Raw genomic sequence first — 27,381 nt, forward strand, 5'->3', positions numbered from 1 at the left:
TTTATATTTCATTTCTTTATTCACTTGGAATCAAACTTTTTATTCTTACTGTTTTTTTTTTTAAATCTAAGGGAGGACTAGCTAAAATTATCAGAAATCTTACCTTGACTCCTACATGAGGCAGTTTGAAGTGTCTTCTCCTCATATTCTTTTAGCCTTTCCTTATTGCTGTGAATATTTAAATTTAGAAATAAAATTACTATTTTAAATTGATATTAAAATTGTGTACCAAAGATACTCATTCTAAAGAATATTCAGACCTAATTCCAGATTTTTTTCCCATGTACTTCAAAATTGTGGACTCTAAAAACTTTTATTAAATTTGTAATTGAAGAAGAAATAATAGGGAAATGGTTATTAATAGAGGGATTCAGCTCAGTAAACTAACTAGATTAGGAGAAAATACTAGAAAGTCTCTTAAATTAGGACTCTAGAGAAGTTCTAGCTGTATAATACATAGCTTTTTGTTACTGGATAGTAATTTCTTTTAGGCTAAAAGTCCTCTAAAATTTAAGATTTTATATCTGATTTATTATTTTAGTTACTTTTTGTTCTATTCTTTATGTCTTGCAATCCAAAGCAAATAAGCTATTTAATGATTTGTAAATGTTTTAATTAATATGTTGTCCAATTAATTAATGAAAATGTCCTACGCTTTTGAATTAACCACACCAAGGTGTGAAAATCAGTTACATTTCAAGACCTCTCTGTAAGTACCAGATCATTGATTCAATGGTTCCTGGAAGACAAACCTTTGTTTGAGATATAGGGGTTTAACAGTTTCTCTCCTGAAATCTAAAATTTCTACTTTACTTTTCAAAAATTCTGTTAAATGGCTCCTTTTTGAGGCAGAATTTGAAAATATTTTGAGACAACGAAGCAGCCTTACTGAGAATAATTCATGACTCAGCTGAATAATTGAAAGCTGGCATCCACCTGAGGAAAGATAACATTCATACAATCTATAAAATTCTGCTACACAGGGTATAATGGGCCTGGTGCAAATCTAAATCCTTCCCTTCATCACACACCTATGATTAATCTCCATTAAAGAAAAGATTTATTGAACTGAGGCTGATTGTTTCCCAATGTATATGCTGACAGACAAAATGAACTCTAAAGCCAACTATTGGGGCCAAGTGCATATCTAAAGCCACAGTTACTCAGGAGACAGCAATCAGGAACATCAAGGTTTGAGGCTAGCCAAGGTAAAAAGTTTTTAAGATCCCACTGCAATAAAAATTCTGGGTATGGAGAATTGAAGTACAGACCAGCTAGGGAAAAAGGGCAAAATTCTACTTGAAAACTAACTAAAGAATAAAGGATGGAAATGTAGCTCAAGTGTTGGAGTGGCGATCTAGCAAGCATGAGGCCCTGAGTTAAAACCACTACTTCCAAAATATAAAGAAAATAATTTATAAAGAAGTAATTTTAAAGACAACAGAAGAAACAAAGGTGAAAATTTATATAATTATTAAACCTTTCATTGTCTATCAAAAAAACTAAACTAAAAATCCATGCTTCATTAAGAACATAATATTATTATGAAACTCCTTTAAGTAATACAAGACAATATGGCTAGCATAATGTGAATACAAATAATTAAGTCCAGTCATTATTAAAAGGAAGTAGAAATTCTAATGTATAATGTTGTTTGTGTTGATTAATCTGAATAATTGCTTTGCTACCTAACTGATCATTTAGGCTAATACTTCATTATATTCCTATAAGATTAGTTAATGATGATAGAAATGTCAATGTAGTAATTCCAACTTGGGTAATTGCCACCAATCCAGAATATCATTCAGGTGTCAAAAATAATATACTTTAAAAAACATAAATAACTATACCTATTGATGAAACCTGTTGCATACATATTTTCTTCCCCATTTCCAAGCAATTTTGCCATCGCCTCTTTATTTTCATTTACAGCAAGTGAAAGTGGTGTAAAGCCGGCCTGTGTGGGTGGGAAATATATGACTCACAAAAACATGTATTTTTTTTCCATTGACCTGAAAATCATATTAGAACCACATACATATAATTTAGACAACTCACGGGAATCTGTCTGGCTTCTCAAGTCATGCTTGCTCTGCATTTTCACAGGTGCTAACCCATCCATTTGAAATCCCACAACTCCTCCACCCCCACGCTCATTTGCCACACCAGTCCTCTCCAAAACCCATTTCAGTAGCACTTGTGTGTAAGTCTTTGTTTAACTTGTAGCAAAGACTTACAGACAAGTGAAAGAAATAAATCCTCTTTTGCACCCCAGAACTCATTGCTGAGTATGAGATTTGGTACATATAAGAAGGAATGTGATTCCTACAATAGTTGGCAATGTGGGGTTTGTTAACTCCCACAGATTGGATCTGAGAATAAAGTTGATGTAAAAGCTAAAAATCTCCACCCATTTCATTTAAATATTGTTTCCTTAAAAAATCTCTACTTTTATCACAGAATTTATAATGGTATTTGTGGAGTCTATTGATAACTCCCATGTCAACAGGTATTCTTTCCCAATGCAAGTGTGTATATATTATCACTATTGATCCAAGGTCTAACATATACAAATTTAACTAATATAATATTTCCTGGAAAGAAAGATTTCTGTCTATAGTGAGAAAAAAGTATTCTTTCCCTGAAGTATCATGAACTGTAGAAGGATTCTGTGGTGCTGTTTCAGAAATACTACAAAACTTTGCATTATACAGCCAGTAATAATGAAATCTCAGTAACTTTGTTAATTTCTAATTGAAAATAATTTAGGTGACAACCATTTACATTTGAGAAAAGAGGTTTCATCAACACAGTGTTGAGAGTTATCCAATGACATGAAGATTTCACCAGTCATGGAAGAAACCTATGTGGTTGTCATTTATTTATTTATTTATTTATTTATTTATTTATTTATTTATTTATCACATTCTAACATTCCAATTGTACTTGCTTCTGCTACCAATGGATCACTAAGTACGTGGGCTCATATTAAAAGATATGAAATTCAAATAATTTGATTTCTTATTACTGTAAAAGATTGTTATTATAGCTGTTATAAAACTCAGTAAATGTTTTCACTTATAATGATAATATTATCATTATTAGTACTTCATACTGAAAATTCTAAGTTTTATTCTAGTTCCAATTTAGTTACTACCTAACTTATTAAGCATGTAAAATATATATCAGAAAAGAAGACATGGTGCTTCATCAATAAAATTTCTAATAATGATTTATATGACCTTTCATTTAGACACTAACTCACTGGCATTGCTAAGGTATAACACAATTATAACCATGAATAATATTATAAGGCTTATAGATATTCTAATGAGAATATGTTTCTTCTAAACCTCTTAGGGAATAATAGATAATTTATATTATTATCTTATATGTATTAAAAGGTATTGTTTACTTTAAGGTATTGGAAGAAAATGGGTAACAGAAGAAATACAAAAGCATGGGCCTTGTAAACCTCTGGTGTCTCCATACCATAAGAACTCATAGAAAATGAATGCAATTGTCGAACAGCCGCTTAACATTCAAGTTTCTGCAAGAATCACCATAAATTTAAATGTGGATTTCATTTCTGGAAGCAAACTGTAAGTCTTATATATGGGCTATATTTAAACTTTTTGTTGTTATTTCCATGCTGTCTCCAAACAGTTCTATACAAAACAAGTATTTGTATGTGGAATCTTTTCTATCATTAATATCATATTTTACCAAAATATTAGGGCACAATGCATAATATAAGAGATATAAAATATCTTGTTCAATAATTTCCCAAAGATATATTAACTTATATAACATGTATTTAATTAACCAGACTGTTAAAATAATTAGATGCCATAGGAGGCTTGGAGGTAAATTACTGAAATGATTTCTATCACACTTCTTACTAACTGAATAGTTTTCAGGATTTAAAGTTGCCAGGCTGCCAGGATATAGTGAAACACTCAGAAAACTGACATTAGAAAATTAAAGATAATAGAAGTCGTGGCATAAAGTTTGGCATAAAGACTCCATCTTAATCTATAGCTATATACAGTGGCACATGTCATTTCTGCTGTGTTGCAAGCTGAAATCAGGAAGATCACTGTTCCAGGCTAGCCCAGAAAAAATTATACAAGATTTCTTTTTTTTTGGTCAGTGATGGGGCCGGAACTCTGGGCCTGGGCACTGTCCCCTGTTCCCCAGCTCAAGGCTAGCTCTCTACCACTTGAGACACAGGCCCACTTCTGGCTTTTTCTGCTTATGTGGTGCTGAAGAATCGAACCCAGGGCCTCATGAATGCAAGACAAGCACTCTACCACAGAGCTACCTTCCCAGCCCATCACAAGATTTCAATAGCTAAAAACTAAATATGGTGACATGCCTCTATAATCTTAACAATAATAGGAAGCATAAAGTAGGAGGATTACAGTCCTGGATATAAAGAGAGACTCTGTCTAAAAAATCAGAACAAAATGAGTAGAAGCATGGCTCAAGTAATACAGCATCTTCCAGCAAGCATAACGTCTTGAATTCAAACTCCTGTATCACCAAAAATAATGGTATCTGATGATGTCAGGGCTCTCTGAATGTTACAAAGACATTGAAGTTAGCTAAACAATTCCTTCATGAAAAAAGGCTCATGACTTGCTACCATTTTCTTAAAGAAAAACAAGCTTGTAACTTACATTTGTTCATCTGATGAGAGAGAATAGCAATAAAGAGACATGAGATCCTTCAGCTGTCAGATTCAATGTATTAAAAGATGACCAGGGGCTGGGAAGGTGGCTTAGTGGTAGAGTGCTTGCCTAGCATGCATGAAGTTCTGGGTTTGATTCCACAGTACCACATAAACAGAAAAAGCCGGAAGTGGTGCAGTGGCTCAAGTGGTAAAGTGCTAGCTTTGAGCAAAAAAAGCTCAGGAACCATGCTCAGGCTCTGAGTTCAAGCCCCAGGACTGGAAAATAAATAAATAAATAAATAAATAAATAAATAAATAAATAAATAAATAAATAAATAACCAGTCAGGTGCTCCTGGCTCACAGGTGCTGCTGTAATATTAGCTACCCAGGAGGCTGATATCTGAGCATTGCGTTTTGAAGCCAGCCTGAGAAGCTTGTCCCTGAGACAGTTATCTCCAATTAATCATCAAAAATGCTGGAAGTAGAGCTGTGCTTCAAATTGTAGAGCCACTAGACTTGAGGGGGAAAAACAAACTCAAGTAGAGTGCCCGGGACTGGAGTTCAAGCCCCAGGACCAGCACAAAAATAAAATAAAATAAAGACTTACCAACAGTGCAAGTTCTAAAGTCCTTCTTAATCATACTAAATGACAAATAGCTGGGAAAAAATAGTATACTTCTGTTAGCCAATAGATATAGCCTACAGATAGGTCCTTAGCACTGAGGTTGAGAAAGACAGGTAAAAGGTAGGTAACACTATTGAAAAGGAGATATTGGATGAAAGTAGTATCTAATCAAACTATGGCTTTTCTAGAGACGTATTAAAGTGTATGAGAACAAAGAATTTACACATTTGTTTTAACAATGATTCTTATATGAGTTGAATCAAACTCTCATGGAAACATTTTTATCTATTGATGTCCAGGTCTTACTATATTTGCGGAGTTAAACAACCAAAGGAAACTGAGACTTGAAAATTTTCAAAATACTTCTATGTACGATTCTGATGGGCAACCTAGTGGAGAAACTGAAAGGTAGACAAGCAACATGTAGATGTCATTTCTTATCCATAACAATTCTTTTGGTCATTTGGGAACTTTACCCAAAGAAGAAAAGAGAGTGACTTCGTGAAAGTACTATGGTAATTTTCTGGTAGGAGAAGAGCAGGCAGCAGACAGTTCAACAAGCAACTTCCAAATATTTCTCTTCTCTTAGGAAGAGATTAAATATTAGAGAGTAGAGTTCAGACTCATGAAAATAGCTCTTCTAACAGTACAGAATAATATACAGGTGAATTATGTCATCTCCTGCTTTTCATCATTTAGTTACTGGTCTCGTTTCCTGAGTCCATCTAAAAATGATCCTAAGCATGTTTGTAACTTAATAACTTATCCAAATCTAAAATTAGTATTCTAAAAAGATAAGACATTAAAAAATTAAAAGCTGTTGCCTTTTGAATTTGTTTTCAAATTTTTACAATTATCCCACATGTTTGTGATTATATTCCTTTTTCTGTTGTTCCTGGTCCATATTCAGTTCAGGGGTCTGAACTGAATGAAGTCTGTGAGACTTCATTATGACTTGCTGACAACATGATTGATCTGCAGAGCAACTGTTTTATTGGAATGTTAAATCCATTTCCAAAGCAGATTTTATTTTCTGTGCTTATTTTCCACTAATTAAAAATCATTTAGAAAATACATTTAGAAAAAAAGATTACTTTAAAAAAACTTAGTGCTTTTTGAAATGGTTTCTATCCATGAAATAGAAGAAAATTGTACTCTATGCAATTGCTTGAAACTCTCAATATTTAAAGCAAAGTCTTTGGTAATTAAGCTAATGCCAACCATTCAGAGAAGTTTGAGCTTTTCCATGTGGGAAATGGACTGACATATCACTATTAAAATATATATACTTCACGTATCTTGGAAATAAAGTTAGGCCATTTATACCTTGGTTCTTGCTGTAAGGCTGGCATTGTGTTTCATCAATTTGGCAGCAATTGCAGTGTTTTCAGTATGCACACTATAATGCAGAGCAGTATAGCCCTTCTCATCCATAGCATTAGGATTGGCACCGTGCTCTAGAAGAATCTCCACACACTGCTCACACTGATACTGTGAGGCCTGTGATAATACATCAAAAGATAGCTGGTAGATATAAGTGATTTCAGACAAACATTTCACACATTTCAGCAATCAAACATATTTAACTGAGTTAAATTCATTTCCTTCTCATTTAAACCAATCTGGCTGATGTTAGAATCATTCACTGCTATATACCTTAATGAGAGGTGTGCAATTGTCACTGTCGCATGCATCAATCTCACACTCCCACTCTATGAGGAGCTTTGCCACTTCTGGATGGCCATATGCACAGGCATAATGTAGAGCAGTCCTATGAAGATAAGAGTGTTTTTAGGACAATACCGAGTACTGTATGAAAATGAACAATTACTATAAAATAATAAACATTAAATAGCCTGTAATTAATTTCCTTCAGAAGAAAAAACAACCTATTCAAAACTGGAGGTTTTGGTGGTAGTTGTTTGTTTAGAAGTGCTAAAGATAAAGCATGTGTCTTCCCATAGGAAAGATAAATACTCCACCACATAAATATTTCATTACATCCTTTACCAAGAGTAGCCTGGTCTGAATAAAAAGTGCTTGAGCTGAGCACTGGTGACTCATGCCTATAATCTTAGCTACTCAGGAGGCTGAGATCTGAGAATCTCGGTTGAAAATAGCCTGATGAAGGAAAGTCTGTGATACACTTATCTCCAACTAATCACCAAAAAACCAGAAAGGGAGCTGTGGCTCAAAGTGGTAGAGCACTAACTTTGAGCAAAAGAGCTCAAGGATGGTGAATAAGCCCTGAGTTCAAGCCCCACACAAGCCAGGCACAGGTAGCTGACACCTATAATCCCTAGCTACTCAGAAAGCTGAGATTAGAAGAGAGTGGTTGGAAAGCAGCCTGGGAGGGAAACTCTGTGAGACTCTTATCTCCAATTAATTACTAAAAATGCTTCAAGTAGAGCTCAGCTCAAATGTGGTAGAGCACTAGTTTTGAGCAAAAGTGCTCAGGGACAAGGCCCAGGCCCTGAGTTCAAGCACCATGATCAAAAATTACTTGACTTTTATATTTAACTCAACGTGGATTCCAATACTTACCAGCTATTTCTTAATAATTCTGCTTCTTCATCTATAAAAAGTATATTAAAATAGTTATATCAAAAAGACTAAATGATACTTCTGGGAAAAATCTATGCAAATCTATGCAATGTATTTACAGTAGTTTCTACCATAAAGCAACTAAATACTTGTTAAATAGGTATGCTTGTATGTGTGTATGCAATTCAATACTTGCTAAATATGTGTGTTTTTGTGTATATATATATATATATATATATATATATATATGTTTATTTTTTTTGTCAGTTTTAGGGCTTGAACTCGAGGCCTGGACACTGTCTCTGAACTCTTTTGCTCAAGGCTAGCACTCTACCACTCTGAGCCACAGCTTCACTTCTATTTTTTGAGTGGTTACGTGAAGATAAAAGTTTCACAGGGATTTTGCTGCCTGGACTGGCTTTAAACTGTGATCCTGAGATCTCAGTCTCCTGAGTAACTAGGATTACAAGAGTGAGCCACCAGTTCCCACCAGCACTTGTTAAATATATTAATGATATCAAGTATAGAAAATGATACAATTATAAACATTTTGCACCATGAGTAAGGTAATAAGTACATTTAAGGACTATTTTTTAATGAGTCTAATATGTCTTTTTTTTTTATCAGTCATAGGACTTGAACTCAGGGCCTGGCATTATCCCAGAGCTTTTTGTCTCAAGGCTAGTACTCTACCACTTTGAGCCACAGTGCCACTACCAATTTTCTGGTGGCTAATTGGAGATAAGGGTCTCATAGACTTTCCTTTCTTGGGCTGGCTTTGAACCAGGATCCTCAGATCTTAGCCTCCAGAGTAGCTAGGATTACAGGCATGAGCCACCAATGCCTGACTGTTTTGCTTTATCTCTGTAGTTTCAGCTATTTAGTCCATGGTGTCAGTACCCTGGTCCTTTTACTGCAGCTGAGATTTACAGACATGCACAACTATTCCTGGCTTATAGGTGCTTTGTGTTCTCACAATTTAACAACTTTGAGGTTAATTACATGCATAATTCATGATGAATTTTAGCTATAATTAATAGCATTCATAAGGAATTCTTAATACAAGTAATGCAAGTTGTTCTTCCCATAATCCATGTAGCCTCACATCAAACAAAATGTTATTTTCAATAGGTTCATTGCACTTCTAGTCATGTCACTAGTATTTAAATAAAATTTCTTAAAAACACTAAAGCTAGGTGGCAATGGCTCATATCTATAATTCCTAACTAGTCAGAAGACTAACATCTGGGAATAAGAGTTTGAAGCTAGCCTGGGCAACAAAGTGTGTGTCTCTTATCTCCATAAACTCCCCAAACAGTTGGAAATGGAGCTGTGGCTCAAGTAGTAGAATGCTAGTCTTGAGCTTACGCTCACTGAGGCCCTCACTTCAAGCCTCAGTACCAACACACACACAAAAAAATACAAAGGCTTAAGAGGGTGACTAACACAAAAAATTGAAACAACTGTAATTTTTGCTTCAATTTTTAAGAACCATCAAACCAAAGGAAACTCAAACTTCAAGTGAGAAACTTTGGTTCTATCTATCTATCTATCTATCTATCTATCTATCTCTATCTATCTATCTATCTTTCTAGAATGTTCAGAAATGAGCAATTTAGAAGTTAATAGATTTTACAATTTTATACTTTCAGAAATGCATTTCTTTGACAGGAGAGAGAGAGAAGATTTAAGTGAATTTGAGTCTTATTCCTTCTATTTTAAATCTTTTACCTTGCTTAATTGGGTAGAGAAACATGAGACTTTTAAGAATGAAAAAGCCAAAAGAATGTAAATGGTGACCTGCTGTCAACTATGTTCCTTTGTCTAGGTCAAGTAAAGGCAGATACGAAGTTTAAGAAAAAGTTAAGTTCAAGTAGAAGCAAAAGGAGACAGAGTTAGCTCAAACGAAATCAAACTGAGTAAATCTCAAACCCACTAAAAGAAAGATGCAAACAACAAAACACATTCTTGTGGAGCCAGGAAAGTCCATTGCTGTTTACTGTATTTTTAAAAATGTTTTCTCTTTTGCTCTTGTAGAGCCTTTTACTTTTAGGTTTAGATGTTCTTTTTATTTTGTCCTTTTCTCTTCCCTACTCTTTCTGGTGAGATACACATAGCTGAATCACCACTGAAACAGCTCGATTTCAGCACATCATCTAGCTGGACCTTGGAAAAATACTGATTTTGGGGAAAATCTCGCATTTGAAACAGTGACCCAAGACAAAGAAAGGAGAGTTTTGGAGGAGTAGATCACATTCCAACTGCTATAGACAGAAGGAACTGGAATGGGGAAAGAAAAATTATAAGGCTACAACACCAAATTTCTTTTTTTTTTAATTTTTATTTATTTATTTTTAGTTTTTTTTTCAACACCAAATTTCTATATCAGCTGAATTGTCTTTCTCTATTCCTTATACACCTGTATGCCTAACAGGGAACACAGAAAGTGGCCCATTATATCACAAAAGAGAAAAGACATCTAGAGAGACTTACTAACATTATCAAGGCAGTCTCTTTACCTGAACTGAGAAATGAAACCAGGAGTTTACTGCCCATATTCTCCTGCTACATGGAATACATGAGTTGTCTTTCTGAAGATAAGAATCTTACAGATTTTCCTGCCCAGGCTGTCTTTGAATGATGATACTCAGATCTCAGCCTCCTTTGCAGCTAGGATTACAGGCTTGAGCCACAGGTGTCCAGCTGTTTAGCTTATCTTTAAAAGGGCTTGGTTCTACAAAAAAAATGTACTCACTACCTTATGTAACTGTAACCCCTCTCTACATCACCTTAGCAATAAAATTTTTAAAAAGCAAAGAAAAAAGCTTTGTTCTTTGAACACATTTATTTGATATTAAACTATGTAGCCTTGGGGGGGGGGCTGGGTGCAAGATCCTTAGAAGCGATGCTGGTGGCAGGTGCTGCTGGACCTCTGGTGCAAAGAACATAACTGAGACAAGACAGCCCATAGATTCTACTAAGCAGAAGACTAGTTTTCTTTTCTTTTGTTCACTCTTTTCTTACCAGTAGTCCATTCTACTCCACACATCTTCTCTTTGCTCTATGACTTCTATCTTCGCTGCCTGTTTGCACAGATTTCGTTTATACTATTTTGCTTGTCATTCCTTGTCTTTCCATACAAAAGCCTACCTTCCCTAATCAAAATATCTAAGTACTATTCCCTACTAAAATAACTTACCCTTAGCCTTCTCATCCTCTTCAGTACCATATAAACTCCCTAGTCTCCTGTGTATATAATATGCCTAAAATGTAGGTATTGTGAGCTATGGTCATCTACTTTTATAATTTTGTGTTGGGTTTGAATGGATGAACTGGTCTATTTATGACTTCCGGAAAGCAGGACAAAGGTGGACCAAAGAAGTTCATTTACACTATTTACACCAGAAAGGGGTCCTGAGACTACCTTGTCCTGGGCTAGATATCCAGAACCAAGAGCAGCCTCAACCACCAAACCTCCAAGCCTCCAACAGGCAGCCCCGAGCCCCCCCTTTTGTTAGTCGGTCTGCGAACCTCTAAACCTCTGACCCCCAAAGCTCCACACCTCCGTAGGGGAAGGCTTTTCCCTTTCTTCCCTTCCTCCTCCTCTGCAAGCCTCTCCACTCTCCACAGGCCTGCCTGCTCTGCTCCGGGAGGCGCCTCTGCACGGGCCTCTCTAGAGGGAGGTCCCAAATGGCTTCCTCGAGAAGTCCCAAATGACCTCTGCAGGAGGCCCCAGATGACCTCTGGAGGAAGTCCCAAATGACCTCTGCAGGAAGCCCCAGATGACCTCTGGAGGAAGTCCCAAATGGCCTCTCGAGGCCTGCCCTGCCCTCCACAGGCCTGCCCTGCTCTGCTCCAGCAGGCTTTCCCCCTCCTGCTCTCTCCCTCCACTCCTATCACTCTCCTTGTCACTCTCCCTTCATCTCTCAGGACTCATGGTTTTTCCCCTACTCTCTTCTCCTCCGGACTCCCGTTCTCCTCCCTCTGGACTAACTTTTCCCCTTAACTTCTCCCTAACCTCTCCCCCGGCCTCAGAGCACGCAGCCTATATATACTCAGACAGGCTGCACCCCTCCCCCACAATGGTTTCAAACCGCCATTCATGCTCCTCCCCTAAGCTGCCCCCTGTCCAATTCCGATAGGCAGCCTGCCATGTGGGCCTTAAAGGCCCACCCCCTCCAGCAGCACGACCCGCCCCTTTCGGCCACGTTGATTATTGGGCCCTGTTGATTATCCGGATCCCACTGGTTATTACAGTCTTAGCTGTGATGTAGCCCTATACCAAAGGCTTAAGATACAGTACCTTAAGCTAGCCAATATCTACACCTGTGAAAATACAGAAATGAACAGGGCAATGGCATACAAGTAAGCACAACCCAAGAGATGTCCTCAAAAGAGTGAATCTCAACATAACTGTTGTTCTTAATGTACTATGTGATTTTTTTTGTGTGTTTTCTCCCTATGGTTTATACCCTGCTGGCTTTTCACTACCTTGCATATGTAACTACAAGCCTTCTGTACATCACCTTGACAATAGAATTAAATTAAAAAAAAAAAAACCAAGAAACATAAGGAGACTAGGCAAACACTTCAGAAACTATTAAATATGTAACAAATGACCAGAAAGGGAGTAAAATGGAGAAAATACCGTTCAAGAGCTCAAAGGAATGATAAAACCCAGGACTGGCTCAAAAAAAGTTGACTCATTTGATGCCTAGGATTTCTGTGTTTATAAAAAAAGGTTTTAAATATCCACTTATTTTAACAATACGTTAAAAATTATTAACCATTTATTTGACAGATGTAAAGTGGTTTACATACACCCAACATTTGAGGAGATAATGAAATTTTTCCTGTGCAAGAAACCTTGCAAAGGCAGAGCGCCCCAAGTCCCAGTACACTGAGATCAGGGTTTTGGCAACTAGTTTTGTTTTGCTTGTGTGTGTGTGTGTGTGTGTGTGTGTGTGTGTGTGTGTGTGTGTGTGTGTGTGTGTGTGTGTGTGTGTGTGTGTGTGTGTGTGTGTGTCCTATCCTGGGACTTAAATCCAGGGCCTGTGCCCTATTCGAGCTTTTTTATTCAAGATTAGTGCTCTACTACTTGAACCATAGCTCCTCTTCTGGTTTTTTTCTTTGTGTGTGTGATGAATTGGAGTCTTACAAACTTTTCTGACCAGGCTGGCTTTGAACCACAATCCTCAGATCTCAGCCTCATGAGTAGCTAGAATTTCAGGCATGATCTACAGGTGCCTGGCTATTTTTCTATCTTTCAATGGGCCTGGATGTAAGATCCTTGGAAGTGGTGTAGGTGGCATGTAGTTCTGGTGGGAAGAAAATCCAACATTCTCTGTGAAATCAGAGCCCCATTCTACCTTCCAGCCCTTACTTCCTCCTTCACCCCGAGGAGAGCCAAGTAAAGTGTGTCTCTCCAACATTCTCCACATCCTCTTCCCTGGCTACCTCTTCCCCCTACTTCCCAAGTCCTATTACCTGTTTTTCTTGTCTGTCTCATTCACATCCTTTTGCTCAAATGATAGCATGCGCTCCACTCTTGCTGCGTTACCCGCACTTGCAGCTCTGTGAATCCTTCTGAAAGCTCTGTATTCAGTGAGGAAGCTAGATGACTGGTTGCTCCCAGCACTTTCATCCTCAGACATACAGTCCAGAAAGGTATTCTGCCTGCCAGTGGAACTTTTTGAGGGCGGCCTGGTCTTAAATGGTCCAAAAAACTTCTTCATGCTTGGGGCTCGTGGACTCACAGGCCTCTCTCCTTCCTCTCACATCTCTGCTTATTATAGCCGCATGTTGAAACCAAATTCAGCCCTTTGAAGGGGGGGCCGACGAAGTCTCCAGGGCCTCCCAACAGGACAGTTCCCGGTTAGGTATAGGCCAATGGTAATGATCCACCAGTTGGTACTTGTTGCCAAGCAACGCTAACAAACATAGGTGCATGCATGAGCACGTGCGGGAGGCCTCTGGCAATGGTGACAGCGAGAAACCCTGAGGGCTCTTCATGAAGATGCAGAAACTGCGCGTCAAATCACAGCTCTTTAGCAGACCTGCCTTCCCTTGAAAAAAGGTCTCTGTGGGCAGGGGAAGGACTCCAAGGGCACTTGGCACTTACTCCCTCAAAGATCTTCATGGCAGAGAGTCTCCTCTGTGGCTTCCCCTTTCCTGTTTGGCTTGTCACTGCCTGCCAAAGGCAATGCTGACAAGGCTTGCCACACAGAAGCCCACCCGCTAGGGCAGCTGGCTATTCAGTGTCTGTCCGAGGGAGAAAATCACTCTTTCCAAGCAAGATGGTAAACACAAGTGTGTATTTGTGGCTGTGCACGTGAGTCTAACAATAGTGACAACCTGCAGCCAAAGGGTAATCAGAGCACATAAATAAGTTCAGCCTGTCAAATCTCAGCTTCTCAAATGTACGTGGGAATTGGAAATGTACATGGGATTGTTAGGATTATTTGCTAAGGCAGACTGATGCCTATGGGAAAATGGTATTTATGGACAGAACTTGAGGATGCTGAAGGCCTTGCTGTCAGGAAAATTTTCCTAGAAAAATTATGTGTTGTTTTACATTATCTTTTCACAATCTGCAGGTTGTGGTGGTGTCCCTGAGAATTAGAGATGTAACAACAAAAGGCTGTTCTTGTGATTTTTAGTTATCATGCCACTTGGCTATCTTCAGATCCTGGAGTTGATCACTGTTGCTCCAAGTGGTCACATTTCTATGGAGCTAGTAACACTTCTTCGATAAATGGACATCTTCAGCATGGCTAGATGTTTCATCAAACCAGAAGGATTTGTCAATGTATAAGACTGTTCTGCCTGGCAAAGAACATTATTGCCTGCATGGTCTAACTGAATTCAATCATGAGGGAATATCAAACAAACCCCAGCTGATGAAAACTCTACTAAATACCAGACCGACATGATTTCAAAACATAAATGTCATGAAAAATCAGAGAAAGACTCAAGAACTGTTCTAGATTAAAGAAACTAGAGAAATGAGACCACAGGAGAGAATTGATGTATATTGAAAAGTTCCCCATGTTGGGTTTTCTTTGGTTGCACAATAGATCATTCAGGTAGTTGGCAGAATCTGAATATATTTCTAGATTAGATATTACTATTTATTCAATTTCATTTCCCTGATTTTGATATTTATAGTCAATTCATCATCATAGGAAATACAAGTATTTAGTAAAAAGCATAATGTTTTCAACTCACAAATGGTTCAGAGAAGAAAAACTTTATTATATAACTTGTATTTGTATTTATATTGAAAGTGACTGGAAAAAAAGACAAAGTTTGTGGAGTTAAATGTCAACATTTGGGAATGGTATCCAATTTGTTTTTTTATAAAACCCTGAAATTGTCAAACTAGGACATTTTGAAAAAATAATAAAAATGTTATTAGCAAATTGTAGCTCACTAGATAAAATGAAACATTAATTCTTCACATAAATGAATGAACAGAAGTGATGAAGAACTGATATTTTACATTGTCTCAAATTACTTCCTCCATGCACTATAATATCATAAGCTGAAAAAATTATTAGAAAAAAGAGCCCAATAGAAACTAATATTAACATAATCAAAAATAGGAAAATAAAAAGTATAGGTAGAATGACGAGGATTTAATGGGAAAAAGTTAGAGAATTCCTTCTGAAATGCTCCTGCCAAAAGCATATGATATCATACTGATTGTAAAAATCCAATTGGGAAATATTGTGTACAAAATTAGCTGGAAAAGATTCAAAATCATGGAGATCAATGGAAGACTAAAGAGCTAGGAGCATTAACAAACAACTCAGGCAGGAGCTGGTGGCTCATGCCTGTAATCTTAGCAACTCAGGAAACTGAGATCTGAGGATCGTGGTTTGAAGCCACCCCAGGAAAGAAAGTCCATGAGACTCTTATCTCCAATTAACCACCAGAAAATTGGAGGTGGTACTGTGGCTCAAAATGAAGGCACTAGCCTTGAGTAAAAAGGCCTAAGGACAGTGTCCCAGACCCTCAAGCCCCACGACTGATAAAACAAAAAAGAATCAACTCAGTGCATTTCATGGCTCAGAATGGAATCCTTTACACAAGTAGCAAGAAAATATATGAGGGAACTAAACATGAGAAATAAATATTTTCATGTGCTTTTGTTGACGTTCTGATTTTGAAGGCTGTATTAATTATATAGAATGTTCCAACTTATACCCAAGGCATACTAAATTAATAGGGATGACGGCACTAAGTAGTTCATGGGGGAAAATGTTCATCATCCTGACACCAGAAGTTTTCTCTAATGTTAAGCCTATGTCCACAAAATTAAAGATGAATTAGCAAATAACCAAACAGGAAAAAAATAAGCAAATGTTTCTCCATCATAAAAGATCTATAGCAAATCATTTGAAAAACAATGATTATAGTATTAGAATGCTACCATGATTACTTAATCAATCTATCCATCTATCTAGTTATAGAAATAGAAAATAGAAATATCATTAAAGGAATATTTATGATATTTATCTATACCAAAGTATTCATGACATAGTAGCTGTTTGAGTGATGTTATACAGATGAGGAAATCCTCAGTTTGAGAACACTCTGTGATATCGGATTTCACTTGCAGAATCTACTCAGACATCAGTAACAGATGCCAGAAAAGTTTAAATTTGAATCTTAATCACTTATACATAATACACAAGATTTTTCCTCAAGACTTCTTTCATATCACAAAATTTATGGGAAAAAGGTAAAAATGTTACATGAACAGTATGCTTTCTTCTTTAACAACTTTCTATATTCTTGCAATGCTTCTTACAAGAAAACTTATTCTTCATATATAGGAAAACTGTAATAGAGAAGTTCTAAATGACCCAGGTTCAAATTCAGAAGCAGGTGTTAGAAAAAATGATTATATTCTGCATGTCAAGTCTTTGCAATTTACTAAGCATAAGTTAATAAAAAGTAGGCAACATATCAGTGTTTTTAACAATGAAATATATATGTGTAGTTATGTATGACTATAACACACAATTCCAATTATATATAATTTGCCTACAATTTTACAGAATCATCATCATGGCTAAATACTAGGGATATGGTTTTCCCAATCTTCATTGACTTACTCTGCAGCTGTGTACTGTTACTTATGATAAACACAGAATAACAAGATGAAAAAGAAAGTCTGCTTCTCAAAAATCAATATGAAAAAAACAACAGGCAAACAGGCAATTTCTTGAGTACTAGACATTATAACAAGTATGAAACAGGGCATTACCAGAATACACAGAACAAACTTAAATGCTTTTTGTCAGTTTTTCTGCTTTTTGGTAGAGGTGATATGAGTTGTCAACTGGATGAGGAGGTTACACACTAGAAAGAGAGAATCAAGCCTACAATAATCTCGATCACAGAGAATATATGTGTGATGAATTGTTTAGATTAACCTGAAAAGTATAATTAATATTGATGTATTAAATACACCAAATTAAAAAGAGAAGAGAATGTAACAATGGTTACAAATATGTAGGAAATGTCAACATATTGAGTTTCACAAAAGAAACACTAGTAGACACAAAAATACAAATAGATACCCAATACAGTAACAGTGGGTAATTTCAGTATACCAACCCAATTAATAAGTGGTTATGCAGACTATATATTTGCTTTTGGCAGTATTTGGCAAAGAATTATACTTGTTTTATTCAATTATGTTTCCTGGAAAATCACACTATCACAAGCAGCAATCTTTATTTAAAAATCCAAATGTATGTTTTAACCAATAAAATACAGAGTAATCTTGTCCTAAAAATTACATGCCTTAATTTCAGTTATGAGTTGTCTCTATCTTTAAGAAGCACCCCAAGATTTACAAAGCATTTCTAATATAAAACCGAATGCATTTCCATGCCACCAGCATTCCTTCCCCAGGCCAGCCCTTAAGTTCTTATTTTTTATTGCAGATAGATTGATAGTCCTGTGTAACTGTAGGATAGAAAATTTCAATCATGCTGGGCACTGGTGGCTCACACCTGTAATACTAGCCGGTCAGGAGGCTGCTATCTTAGAATCAAAATTTGAAGCCACATAGGGGCAAGAAAGTCTGGGAGGATCTTTCCTATCTTCAATTAACTACCAAAAAGCTGAAATTAGGGCTATGGCTGAAATAGTAGCGCTACCCCTAAGCCAAAAAAAAAAAAATCTTATGGTCAGGGACAGTGCCGTGGCACTGAGCTCAAGCTCTAGACCTGGTATGCATGCACACATGCACACATACATGCAAACTAAGTTGTGGCTCACTCCTTTAAACCTAGCTACTTCAGGAGGCTGAAATCTAAGGATGGAGGTTCGAAGCCAACTGGGACAGGAAAGTCCATGAGAGACTCCTCTCTAATTCAAGACCAAAAAGCCAGAAATCAAACTATGGCTCAAGTGCTAAAAGCTCAGAGAGAGTACACAGACCCTAAGTTCAAGCCCTGGGGCCAGCACACGCGCGCACATGCACACACACACACACACACACTCACACTCACTCACACACACACACACACACACACACACACACCTAACAGAAAAAGGACAAGGAACCTGGCTAAGGTGATAGGAATAATTGCTAGTTCTGCAGAAAGTTTGCAATCATTCTTTCCCCCGTTCTTTCTTTCTCTCTTTTCTTTTTTCTTTCTTTTTCTTTTTCTTTCTCTTCCTTCCTTCCCTTTCTTTCATTCTGTCCTCCTACTTCCTTCCTTCTGCCTTTCCTTTCCTTTCTTTCTCTCATCTCTCTAGGGATAAATTGATAACGAAAATATGCATAGTCACACAATGTAACAGTCAGTCATGAAAGTCACAAAATCCTGTGACTGGTTGTCACAGCTATATAAATCTTAGTAAAAAACATTCATTATGTGAATTGAAAAAGCCAGAGCTACAAAAGCAAACAGCATATTAACTCCTCATTCTATCTTAGACAGGTTTTGAATTTTATAGTGGTCACTATAGATAGCAATTGAAAGGGAAAGAAAACAAAAAGTGTAGGGGAACTTAGGGAAGTAAAAAGATCATGAGAGACTCATAAATATGTAAGAAAATCCACAATGAATTGCATGATTTTCACAAATATTATTGCTAATAATTATGATCCTATGTAATAGCAATAAACACTATGCAAAATGGTTGATAAAATTTGAGATAAAAATGAAACAAATGAATTATCAGTGAGATATATAGATATAAATATATCTTCATAGTTAAGGAAATGACAATTAAAAAAATTTGCCTGTCCTGAAATTAGGGCTCAGGTTCTATGACCTTTTTAGCTCATTGCTCTCACTCTATCACAGAAGTGTCTCAGAAGTGAGCCATGTCTTCATCTCTGGCTTTTTTTGGAGATAAGATAACATAGACTTCCTTGCCTGGGTTGGTTCAAATCATGCTCCTCAGACCCAGTCTCCTGAGTAGGTAGAATTATACCAGCACCTGGTACATTTTTTAAATATTAAAAACAGAATTAAGTGTTTTAACTGTCAGAGATCTATCTGATTTATAAAAGGTATTCATCTAAGATTCTTTTAAACAATAATCATCTATAGGTCATCATGTGTTTGTATTTCAATCATTCATTTATGATTAATGGATTTAAGATAGGATTGTACAGGATAAGTTTAAAGTGCTATGAGCTACACACAAACTCAAATCACTTAGAAGCTAAGTCAAAGTATCTCAAACTTTACCTTAATTATACATAGTCAGAGTCATTGTCTAAAATATCATATTAATGCAACTTTTAAAGAATGTTAAAAATGTATCAGTTAAGTTACATTTGCTAAATCAAGTTAACAAATAAATAGTCCTAAAAATAAGACTTTTGAAGACTTTTTCAAAAATTATAACATTTCTGTGCTTTATTTAGCATATATAAACCAATTATACATTTCAGTATTTCTACTAGAATTATGACAGAAGGCTGAAAACCTAGGAAAACAAAAATGTTACTAACCTAGATCTCATAATTTGGCATGATCTCAGTTGAAGGCTGTGGATTTGAGGTTGGAACTATTAAGTTTTCTGTTGAAAAATGTATGGGAAAACTTCTTGGAATAAAAAAACTACTATTAGAGTTTTCAACAAAAGTAGACTTTAAGACAGATCCTGTATGCACAGTACTGTGTTGGGAAGATCTGCTCTGCTGTTTTGCTAGGCGTATTTTGATTTGGACCTCCACTAGCTTCTCCTTAGTTCTGTGAAGATAGCAAAATGTGAACAATGGAATTCTCATTGCTTCTAGATAACTCTTAAATTACTTCATTTTGTTAAAACTACAATAACAGTAAATAGGATTTCCCAAAAGCATTGTCTTAACACTCAAAATGTGTCAGAACATATCTACTATAATAGTCTTATAGATATCAATTAGAACACTTGTAAATGATAACTGTAAAATAATAGATATGATCATTTGCTTTACTATACTAGCCATTACCTATGAATCAATACAGTAAAATACATTAAATAGATCACATTGTACTTCTTAAGCAAATAGAATTTTAAAAGAAAGCTGAAAAAAAAGCTAGAAATATTTCAGTAAAACAGTCAAGAAGCTTGAAAAACAAAACAACAACCACAAAAACAAAACTGTGAAGTTCTTCCATTTACCTGGAAGAAATTAAACATTTGACACTAAGAAATAATTCACAGTAGCCACCTCTATTGAAAATGATAATCGGTGATTTGGTGCTCAAAATCAGCTAAAGCATTTAACAAAAGCAATTAGTTCACTGCATATTTGCATTGGCATCAGAAGTAAAATATATCATTTATGTTTTCCCCTTCACATTCACCAAGAAACACTTTTTACCACTTTACTAATTACACTTGTCTACATCCCTGTTTTCTATTTCCCAGTGTTGTAAACCTTCCATTATAGAGTGTGGAAAAACTCTGAAAAACCAACTGCTGGTGGCGCAGGCCTCTAAACCCAGCTACCCAGGAAGTTGAGATCTGATTAGTTCAAAGCTAGTCCAGTCAAAAAATGGTGAGGCTTTAGTCTCCAACTAGCCACAAAAAACTGCTAGAAGTGTAATTGTGACTCAAATGGTAGAATACTAGCCTTGGGCACAGAATCTCAGTAACAGAGCCAGGCCCTGAGTTCAAGTCCCAGGACCAGCAAGAAATAAAAGCAGAGAAAGGAAAAGAAAGTAAAAGAAAAGGAAAGAATGAAAAGGTAAAGGAAAGAATGAAGAACAGTTTGTCCTCAGGCACCTCTAAGGGTAGCACTAAATACCACATGAGGGAAAGTTAATTTATCAATTCCAGAATGCTCAGAGGAGGAAGTGCAGCAGCCCTTGACCTTTGTGTTTAGGTTGCAATCTTTCCAAGCACAGTGAAAATCATTAAAGTTTCTATTTCAGAGAATTCTGATTAGCAATGCTAACAATATAATAGTCTTAATTACAAAGCTTTAAGATATTTAGGGAAAAGTATAATGGATCAGGTTAAGTATATAAGAATTGTAAGAGGGCAATCTCAGCAACAACAAAAACCCTACATAAATTTGAACAAGGAGCAAAAAGATAAACTTCTTGGATGGAATTTTAAAGGTAAGTTCATTTACTAATATTATATTACAAGCTGGGTGATGGTGACTCATGCCTAAGATTTATAATACTAGCTTCTCATTAGACTGAAGTCTAAGGATCTCGGTTTGAAGTCAGCCTGGACAGACAAGTCCATGAGACTCTCATGTCCATTTAATCAGCAAAAAGCTGGAAGTAGAGCTGTGGCTCAAGTAGGAGAGTGTTAACCAGGAACAAAAAAGCGAGTTCGAGGGTTTAAGTTTAAACCTCAGTGCCCATGCAAATTTTTAAAAAATGCAAAATTATGGGCAGGGAAGGTGGCTCAATGGTAGAGTGCTTGCCTTGCATGCATGAGGCCCTGGGTTCGATTACTCAGCACCACTAAGGAGAAAAAACTGGAAGTGGAGCTGTGGCTCAAGTGGTAGAGTGCTAGTCTTGAGCTGAAGAGCTGAGGGATAGCACCCAGTCCCAGAGTTCAGGCCCCATGACTGACAAAAAAAAGTATAAATAATGCAAAATTATATTTTCTAGCTGGCTTTTAGATCTTTTACTCCTTTCCAAAAACTGTCTCTAAAAATTTGCTTTATATGCAATCAATGTGATTAACAAATTGTGTTTTTATTGTTTTGACTTACCTACTTAGTTTATTTGACAATACTTTCTTAAGTTTTTCTTCTTCTAGATAGAGTTGCTTATAGAGTTCAATCTCCATTTTACTACAATCAACTTGATTTCTCATATTAGAGAATTCAGTTTTCAGTTCGTTAATTTTGAGTTTTGTGGGACTTCTTGTTGAAGAACTTTGTTTCTCTCTTAATTGTTCTAATGTTTCTTGATATGTTGCTTGTGTCTAAAGAAAAGTAATATATATGTTTTTGAAATGAGTATAGCTCAATTGTGTTTCCTTATTTTTAAGTTAGTGACTCAGAGAACAAACCTAAATATATAAAAGATATGCTATTGTTAGGAATATTATAGAATAACAGAATATACATATTCTGCTTAGAATACTACATAGAGCAGTATCCTAGTACTATAGAATTAAATCTGCATTGTAAAGGGTGTTTGAGTTATTCTTTCTTTAGTTTTTACAGTGCTGGGGGGTCAAGCTCAGTGCTTCACAAATGTTAAGCACATTCTCTACCTCTGAGCTATGTCTCCAATCCTGAATTATCCTCATATTAGTTCTCAAGTCATATGACAACTAATAAAAGAATAAAATTAATTTCTGAAAATTGATTTGTTTCTTAAGAAAAATATTTAAAATGTTGTATCATTTCAACATAACCATTTTTCTTCCCCCCCCCTCAACAGTTTTCTGTTAGGCTAACTAGTATGAAAAATCAAGTGATCCTCTACTGAAAATTATTATTTTGAAAGATTCAATGTAATTGTAATTGTTCAAATAGGAATATTTAAGGGCAGAAATAGATGTTGCCTTTCTTTAGAAATTCACAAGACCAATTGCAATAAAGGAAGTAGAAAAGGCACATACAATATATACAGCTAAAATATAAGCTGAAGTGAAAATAATTAAAGCTCATTACAGGCAAATAAACTTGACCTGTAAAAACAGATTGACTTGTTTCAACTTTTCAACTAAGTTTTGTTTTGATTGGTCTTTGATCTCCTGGATATAGTATTCTATTTGCCTACAGTCCAGCATATTCTTTTCCATGTGATATTTGAGGCTTTCAACTTCTTGTTCCAACTTCTTTTTGTTCTTCTCTAATCTTGCACATTTCTTCTCAGCATTTGACATAGATTGTAACTCCTGCCAAAGAAATTGATTTTCTTTATCCAGAAGGAGACATTTTGAAGATGTAATTTCCACTTTTTCTGTAAGATCATGGTTCTGTATGAATAAACCAATTTGCTTTATTAATGGAGAAAGTTCGGCTTAGAATAGTTGAATAAAAGATCAATGACATCTGATGATATAAGTTCTGCTAAAATATAATCTATGTTATATTCCTACTCAAAACAAAAAGCAGTAGAAGTGGTTTTTCACCTGTTCTTGTGGCTTTCCCATATCCAGGCTCTCATATTCAACTGGAATTTACAATTCCTATTACATGGTCTCCTCTACAAATGGATCTTTTCAACATTTAGTTTGTTTACTATAAAACCTGAAGTTGAATCTTATAATTTGGCTTCACTTCTTGGCAGCAAGTGCTAAGAATGACCACCTTTTCCCTTCTGTTTTTACTTCATCTCTGAAAGAAGTCCCTAGGCTTTCATCCCATTCTCTGCAATTTCTCCCTATTCCTTATATCTTAACTAAGATTACCTTATTCACATTTTCAGCCCCGACCTATGTTCTCATTTCTTCCTGATAATTCAGGCCTCCTTCTCAAAAACCTTATCAACCATCATTTGGTGTATATTACTTCCCTAGAAAGTTGATCATATCATTTGATGCTGACTCACTCTGCTGTTACTTTGAGTGTGTTTAATTTTTTAATCTTGGGGATTGAATAAGTTCCTTTCACTTAGATTATTAACCCATTTTTAAATTATTTCCTTATGACTAATATCTTTATTACACATACATGACATCAGGAAGGTTTGTTTTTAAGGTCCTTCCAACTTTATTCAAATATGATATTTGCAGGCTTCAGTAATCTTGAGCTCTTGAGCTACTTCTTTTTTCTAACTCAGACTCACCATTCAAAACTGAGTATATGAAATATCAAGCCAGGTGCCAGTGGCTCATGCCTGTAAGAAGGCTGAGGTCTGAGCGTCACAGTTTGAAGCCAGCTTGAGCAGTGAGTCTCTTATCTCCAATTAACTACCAAAAACTGGCAGTGGTACTATGGCTCAAAGTGGTAGACCACTAACCTTGAGCAAAAGGGGCCAGGAACATCATAGACATTTCTAGTTATTACAAATGAGGGAAACAATGGAACCTATATTTCTTTGGGCCTGGAGTTCTTTGCTTAATATAACTTTTGCCAGGCCTTTCCATTTTCTTACTAATGGGGCAATGTGATTCTTTCTGACAAAGCAGAGTACTCCATTGTATGTGTATACCATATCTTTTTGAGCCATTCACCTACTGAGAGGCATCTGGGTTGGTACCATATCTTAGCTATGGTAAATAATACTGTAATGAACATGGTTGTGGTGGTAGCTTTAGTCTGGCCTTGTTTGTGGTTGTTTGGGTAAATACCCAGGAGTGGGGTTGCTGGATCATAGAAGAGCTGTATGTTTAGTCTTTTGAGGAATCTCCATGCCACTTTTCAGAGTAGTTAAACAAGTTTACACTCCCACCAACCCTGTAGTAACATTCCCTTTTGGCCATATCCCAGCTAGTATCTGCTCTCTCTAAGTGCATACAACCATATATAATGAAGTACATCAAAATGAACTCCAGGGATTAGAAACAAGAGGTTCTTATTATGTCCTGTATGTATTTATTTCTGTATTTGTTTCTGTTTTAGTTTTCTATACCCTTTCTCTTGTATGTAAGCTTATCTGATCCATGGAAGGTAAAGCAAATCACAGAAACAGCAGGCCAAAGGATGAACTGATATAACAATGATACTCACTAGACATTGTGTTGGAAATGAACTTTACAACTTGTGGGAGGGGGGGGGTAGAAGTGGTAAGCAGTAGAAAATGAGGGAGAGGCTAACAATTCTTGAAAAGAAATGTATTTATTACCTTATGTAACTGTAGCCCCCCATTCATCACCTTTATTTTATTTTATATATATATATATATATATATATATATACACACACACGTGTATACATACATGCACATACATACATATGTGTGTTTATATATGTGTGTAAATGTAAATGCATATATGTAATGTCTATACATATGTATATATGTAACCTAAAATAAAGAAAAAAAAGAGTTCAGGGATAGTGCCCACACCCTGAGTTCTAGCCCCATGACAGACAAAAAAAAAAGATTCTGATCCAGAATGAATGGGCTATGATGAGCTTAGTGGCTGGAGTAACTGAACATGAGGGGTCTGATAGACCCAGAGTAGGGGACAACCTAAAAACATCATTACTAAGCCAGATGTTGATGGTACATCTCTGGAATCCTAGCTACTGTTGATGTTGAGATCTGAGGATCAACGTTCAATGCTAGCCCAGAAAGGGAAGTCCATGACTCTTACCTCCACATAACAACCAGAAAATCAAAGTAGTGCTGTGGCTCAAAGTGGTTGAATGCTAGCCTTGAGCAAAAGAGCTCAGGGACAGCTCCCAGGCCATGAGTTTAAGCCCCATTACGAAAGAAAGAAAGAAAGAAAGAAAGAAAGAAAGAAAGAAAGAAAGAAAGAAAGAAAGAAAGAAAGAAAGAAAGAAAGAAAGAAAGAAAGAAAGAAAGAAAGAGAAAGAGAGAGAGAGAGAGAAAGAAAGAAAGAAAGAAAGAAAGAAAGAAAGAAAGAAAGAAAGGAAAGAGAGAGAGAGAAAGAAAGAAAGAAAGAAAGAAAGAAAGAAAGAAAGAAAGAAAGAAAGAAAGAAAGAAAGAAAGAGAGAGAGAAAGGAAGAAGGAGAGAAAGAGAGAAAGGAAGAAGGAGAGAAAGAAAGAGAGAGAGAAAGAAAGAAAGGAAGGAAGAGAGAGAAAGAAAGAAAGGAAGGAAGGAAAGAAAGAAAGAAAGGAAAGAAAGAGAGAAAGAGAGAGAGAAAGAGAGAAGGAAAAAGGGAAAGAAAAAGAAAGCGAGGGAAAGAAAGAGAAAGAAAGAAAAAGAAAGAAAGAAAGAAAGAAAGAAAGAAAGAAAGAAAGAAAGAAAGAAAGAAAGAAAAAAAGAAAGAAAGAAAGAGAAAGGAAGGGAGGGAGAGAAAGGGAGGGAAAGAGGGAAGGAGGGAAGGAAGGAGAGAAGGAAGGAAGGAAAGAAAAAGAGAAAGAAAGAAGAAGAACGAAGGAAGGAAGGAAAGAAGGAAGGAAAGAAAGAAAGAAAAGAGAAAGCAAATATCTAAACTCATATAATCTCTATAGAGAGATCTATGCTATGGGAATCTCCTGGAGAAGTTAGAAGCTACTTTATCAAGTTGGCACAAAACCGACTCATTAATTTTTTATTTCCAGTATAGGCTTCAAAGTAATTAATGATTTGATGTCACATTCTTAATTTATTTCTTTAGTAATCCACGGAAAAATCTCATTGTTTTGAATAAGCTAAATAGTGTAGGGTACAATTAAATATTTTCAACTTTTGATACCTTAAGACATTTCAATATTTCACTAATGTAAGAGTGTCTCCACACTCACAAATTCAATAACTTATTGCATTAGTTGCATGAAAAGAATGGTAATAAAATTGAACTATTTTATAAGAATGCCAGAAAAATAAATTTCTCAATACTTCTTCAATAACAAGGAATTACAGTCAACATAAGTGTTCCAATTTCCTTGACCTGTGTTTATCTGTACAATAGGACTTTGTGATTAAACAAAGTCATAGAAACAGCAGCAGCTTTAGTGTTTCAATTCATTGTGCATACCTTCTAAGCTAATCTAATCCAAAAACATATGAATGTTTGACTCTGTAAGTAATTATAGCTGTAAGTGATTACAGTGAAGTTATATAATGAATAGATAAAACTTTTAGGAATAAGGTAGAACCATATATGTATTAGGTTAGCAGCATTTTCTGAGATTGGAATTTTATGTCTTTATAAAGCTGATAAAAACAGGTGAATGAAAAGGATTTTTTTGTTTTTATTTTTGTCAGTTGTGGGGCTTGAAATAATGACTTGGGTGCTGTCCTTGAGAGATATTTTGCTCAAGGATAGCACTCTACCACTTTAAGCCACAGCTTCACTTTCAGTTTTTGAATGTTTGACTGGGGATCTCACCTAGGACTTTTCTGCCTGGGCTGGCTTCCGATGGTGATTCTCAGATCTCAACCTCCTGAATAGCTAGGATCACAGGCATGATCCACCAGTACCTGGTGATATTTTCTCAATCTAAATTGCTAGGAGTACTACTTTACACCATTTGATTC

The 27,381-nt window shown here is 36.0% G+C and overlaps 2 protein-coding genes and 1 non-coding gene across 6 annotated transcripts in view; 1 reads left to right on the forward strand and 2 right to left on the reverse strand.

Moving 5' to 3' along the window:
- Positions 1–13,714, reverse strand: part of LOC138806215 (ankyrin repeat domain-containing protein 26-like) — a 100,246-nt gene extending 86,532 nt beyond the window's left edge. For all 3 annotated transcript variants that reach the window (XM_069991746.1, XM_069991747.1, XM_069991745.1), the window contains exons 1-5: positions 13,333–13,714; positions 6,958–7,072; positions 6,628–6,801; positions 1,851–1,957; positions 104–168 (exon numbers count right to left, since the gene is read on the reverse strand). In XM_069991746.1, the coding sequence (XP_069847847.1) occupies positions 104–168; positions 1,851–1,957; positions 6,628–6,801; positions 6,958–7,072; positions 13,333–13,580 (709 nt within the window). In that variant the 5' untranslated portion in view covers positions 13,581–13,714. The remainder of the gene's footprint in view (positions 1–103; positions 169–1,850; positions 1,958–6,627; positions 6,802–6,957; positions 7,073–13,332) is intronic.
- Positions 2,193–2,321, forward strand: LOC138806393 (small nucleolar RNA SNORA40). The gene has a single exon (XR_011365840.1). It is a non-coding gene; the product is annotated as a small nucleolar RNA SNORA40 (small nucleolar RNA).
- A 6,058-nt stretch (positions 13,715–19,772) lies between the features above and the next one.
- LOC138806217 (ankyrin repeat domain-containing protein 26-like) overlaps positions 19,773–27,381 on the reverse strand; it is a 31,225-nt gene continuing 23,616 nt past the window's right edge. The window contains exons 8-10 of one of the 2 annotated variants that reach the window (XM_069991748.1): positions 22,975–23,265; positions 22,046–22,260; positions 19,773–20,075 (exon numbers count right to left, since the gene is read on the reverse strand). In XM_069991748.1, the coding sequence (XP_069847849.1) occupies positions 19,835–20,075; positions 22,046–22,260; positions 22,975–23,265 (747 nt within the window). In that variant the 3' untranslated portion in view covers positions 19,773–19,834. Of the gene's footprint in view, positions 20,076–22,045; positions 22,261–22,974; positions 23,266–27,381 lie in introns of those variants that run through there. The other variant, XM_069991749.1, reaches the window with a different exon arrangement.

The sequence above is a fragment of the Dipodomys merriami genome, unplaced genomic scaffold, assembly GCF_024711535.1.
Source record: "Dipodomys merriami isolate MVZ:Mamm:240054 unplaced genomic scaffold, mDipMer1.0.p SCAF_4, whole genome shotgun sequence".
Classification (NCBI taxonomy): Eukaryota; Metazoa; Chordata; class Mammalia; order Rodentia; family Heteromyidae; genus Dipodomys; species Dipodomys merriami.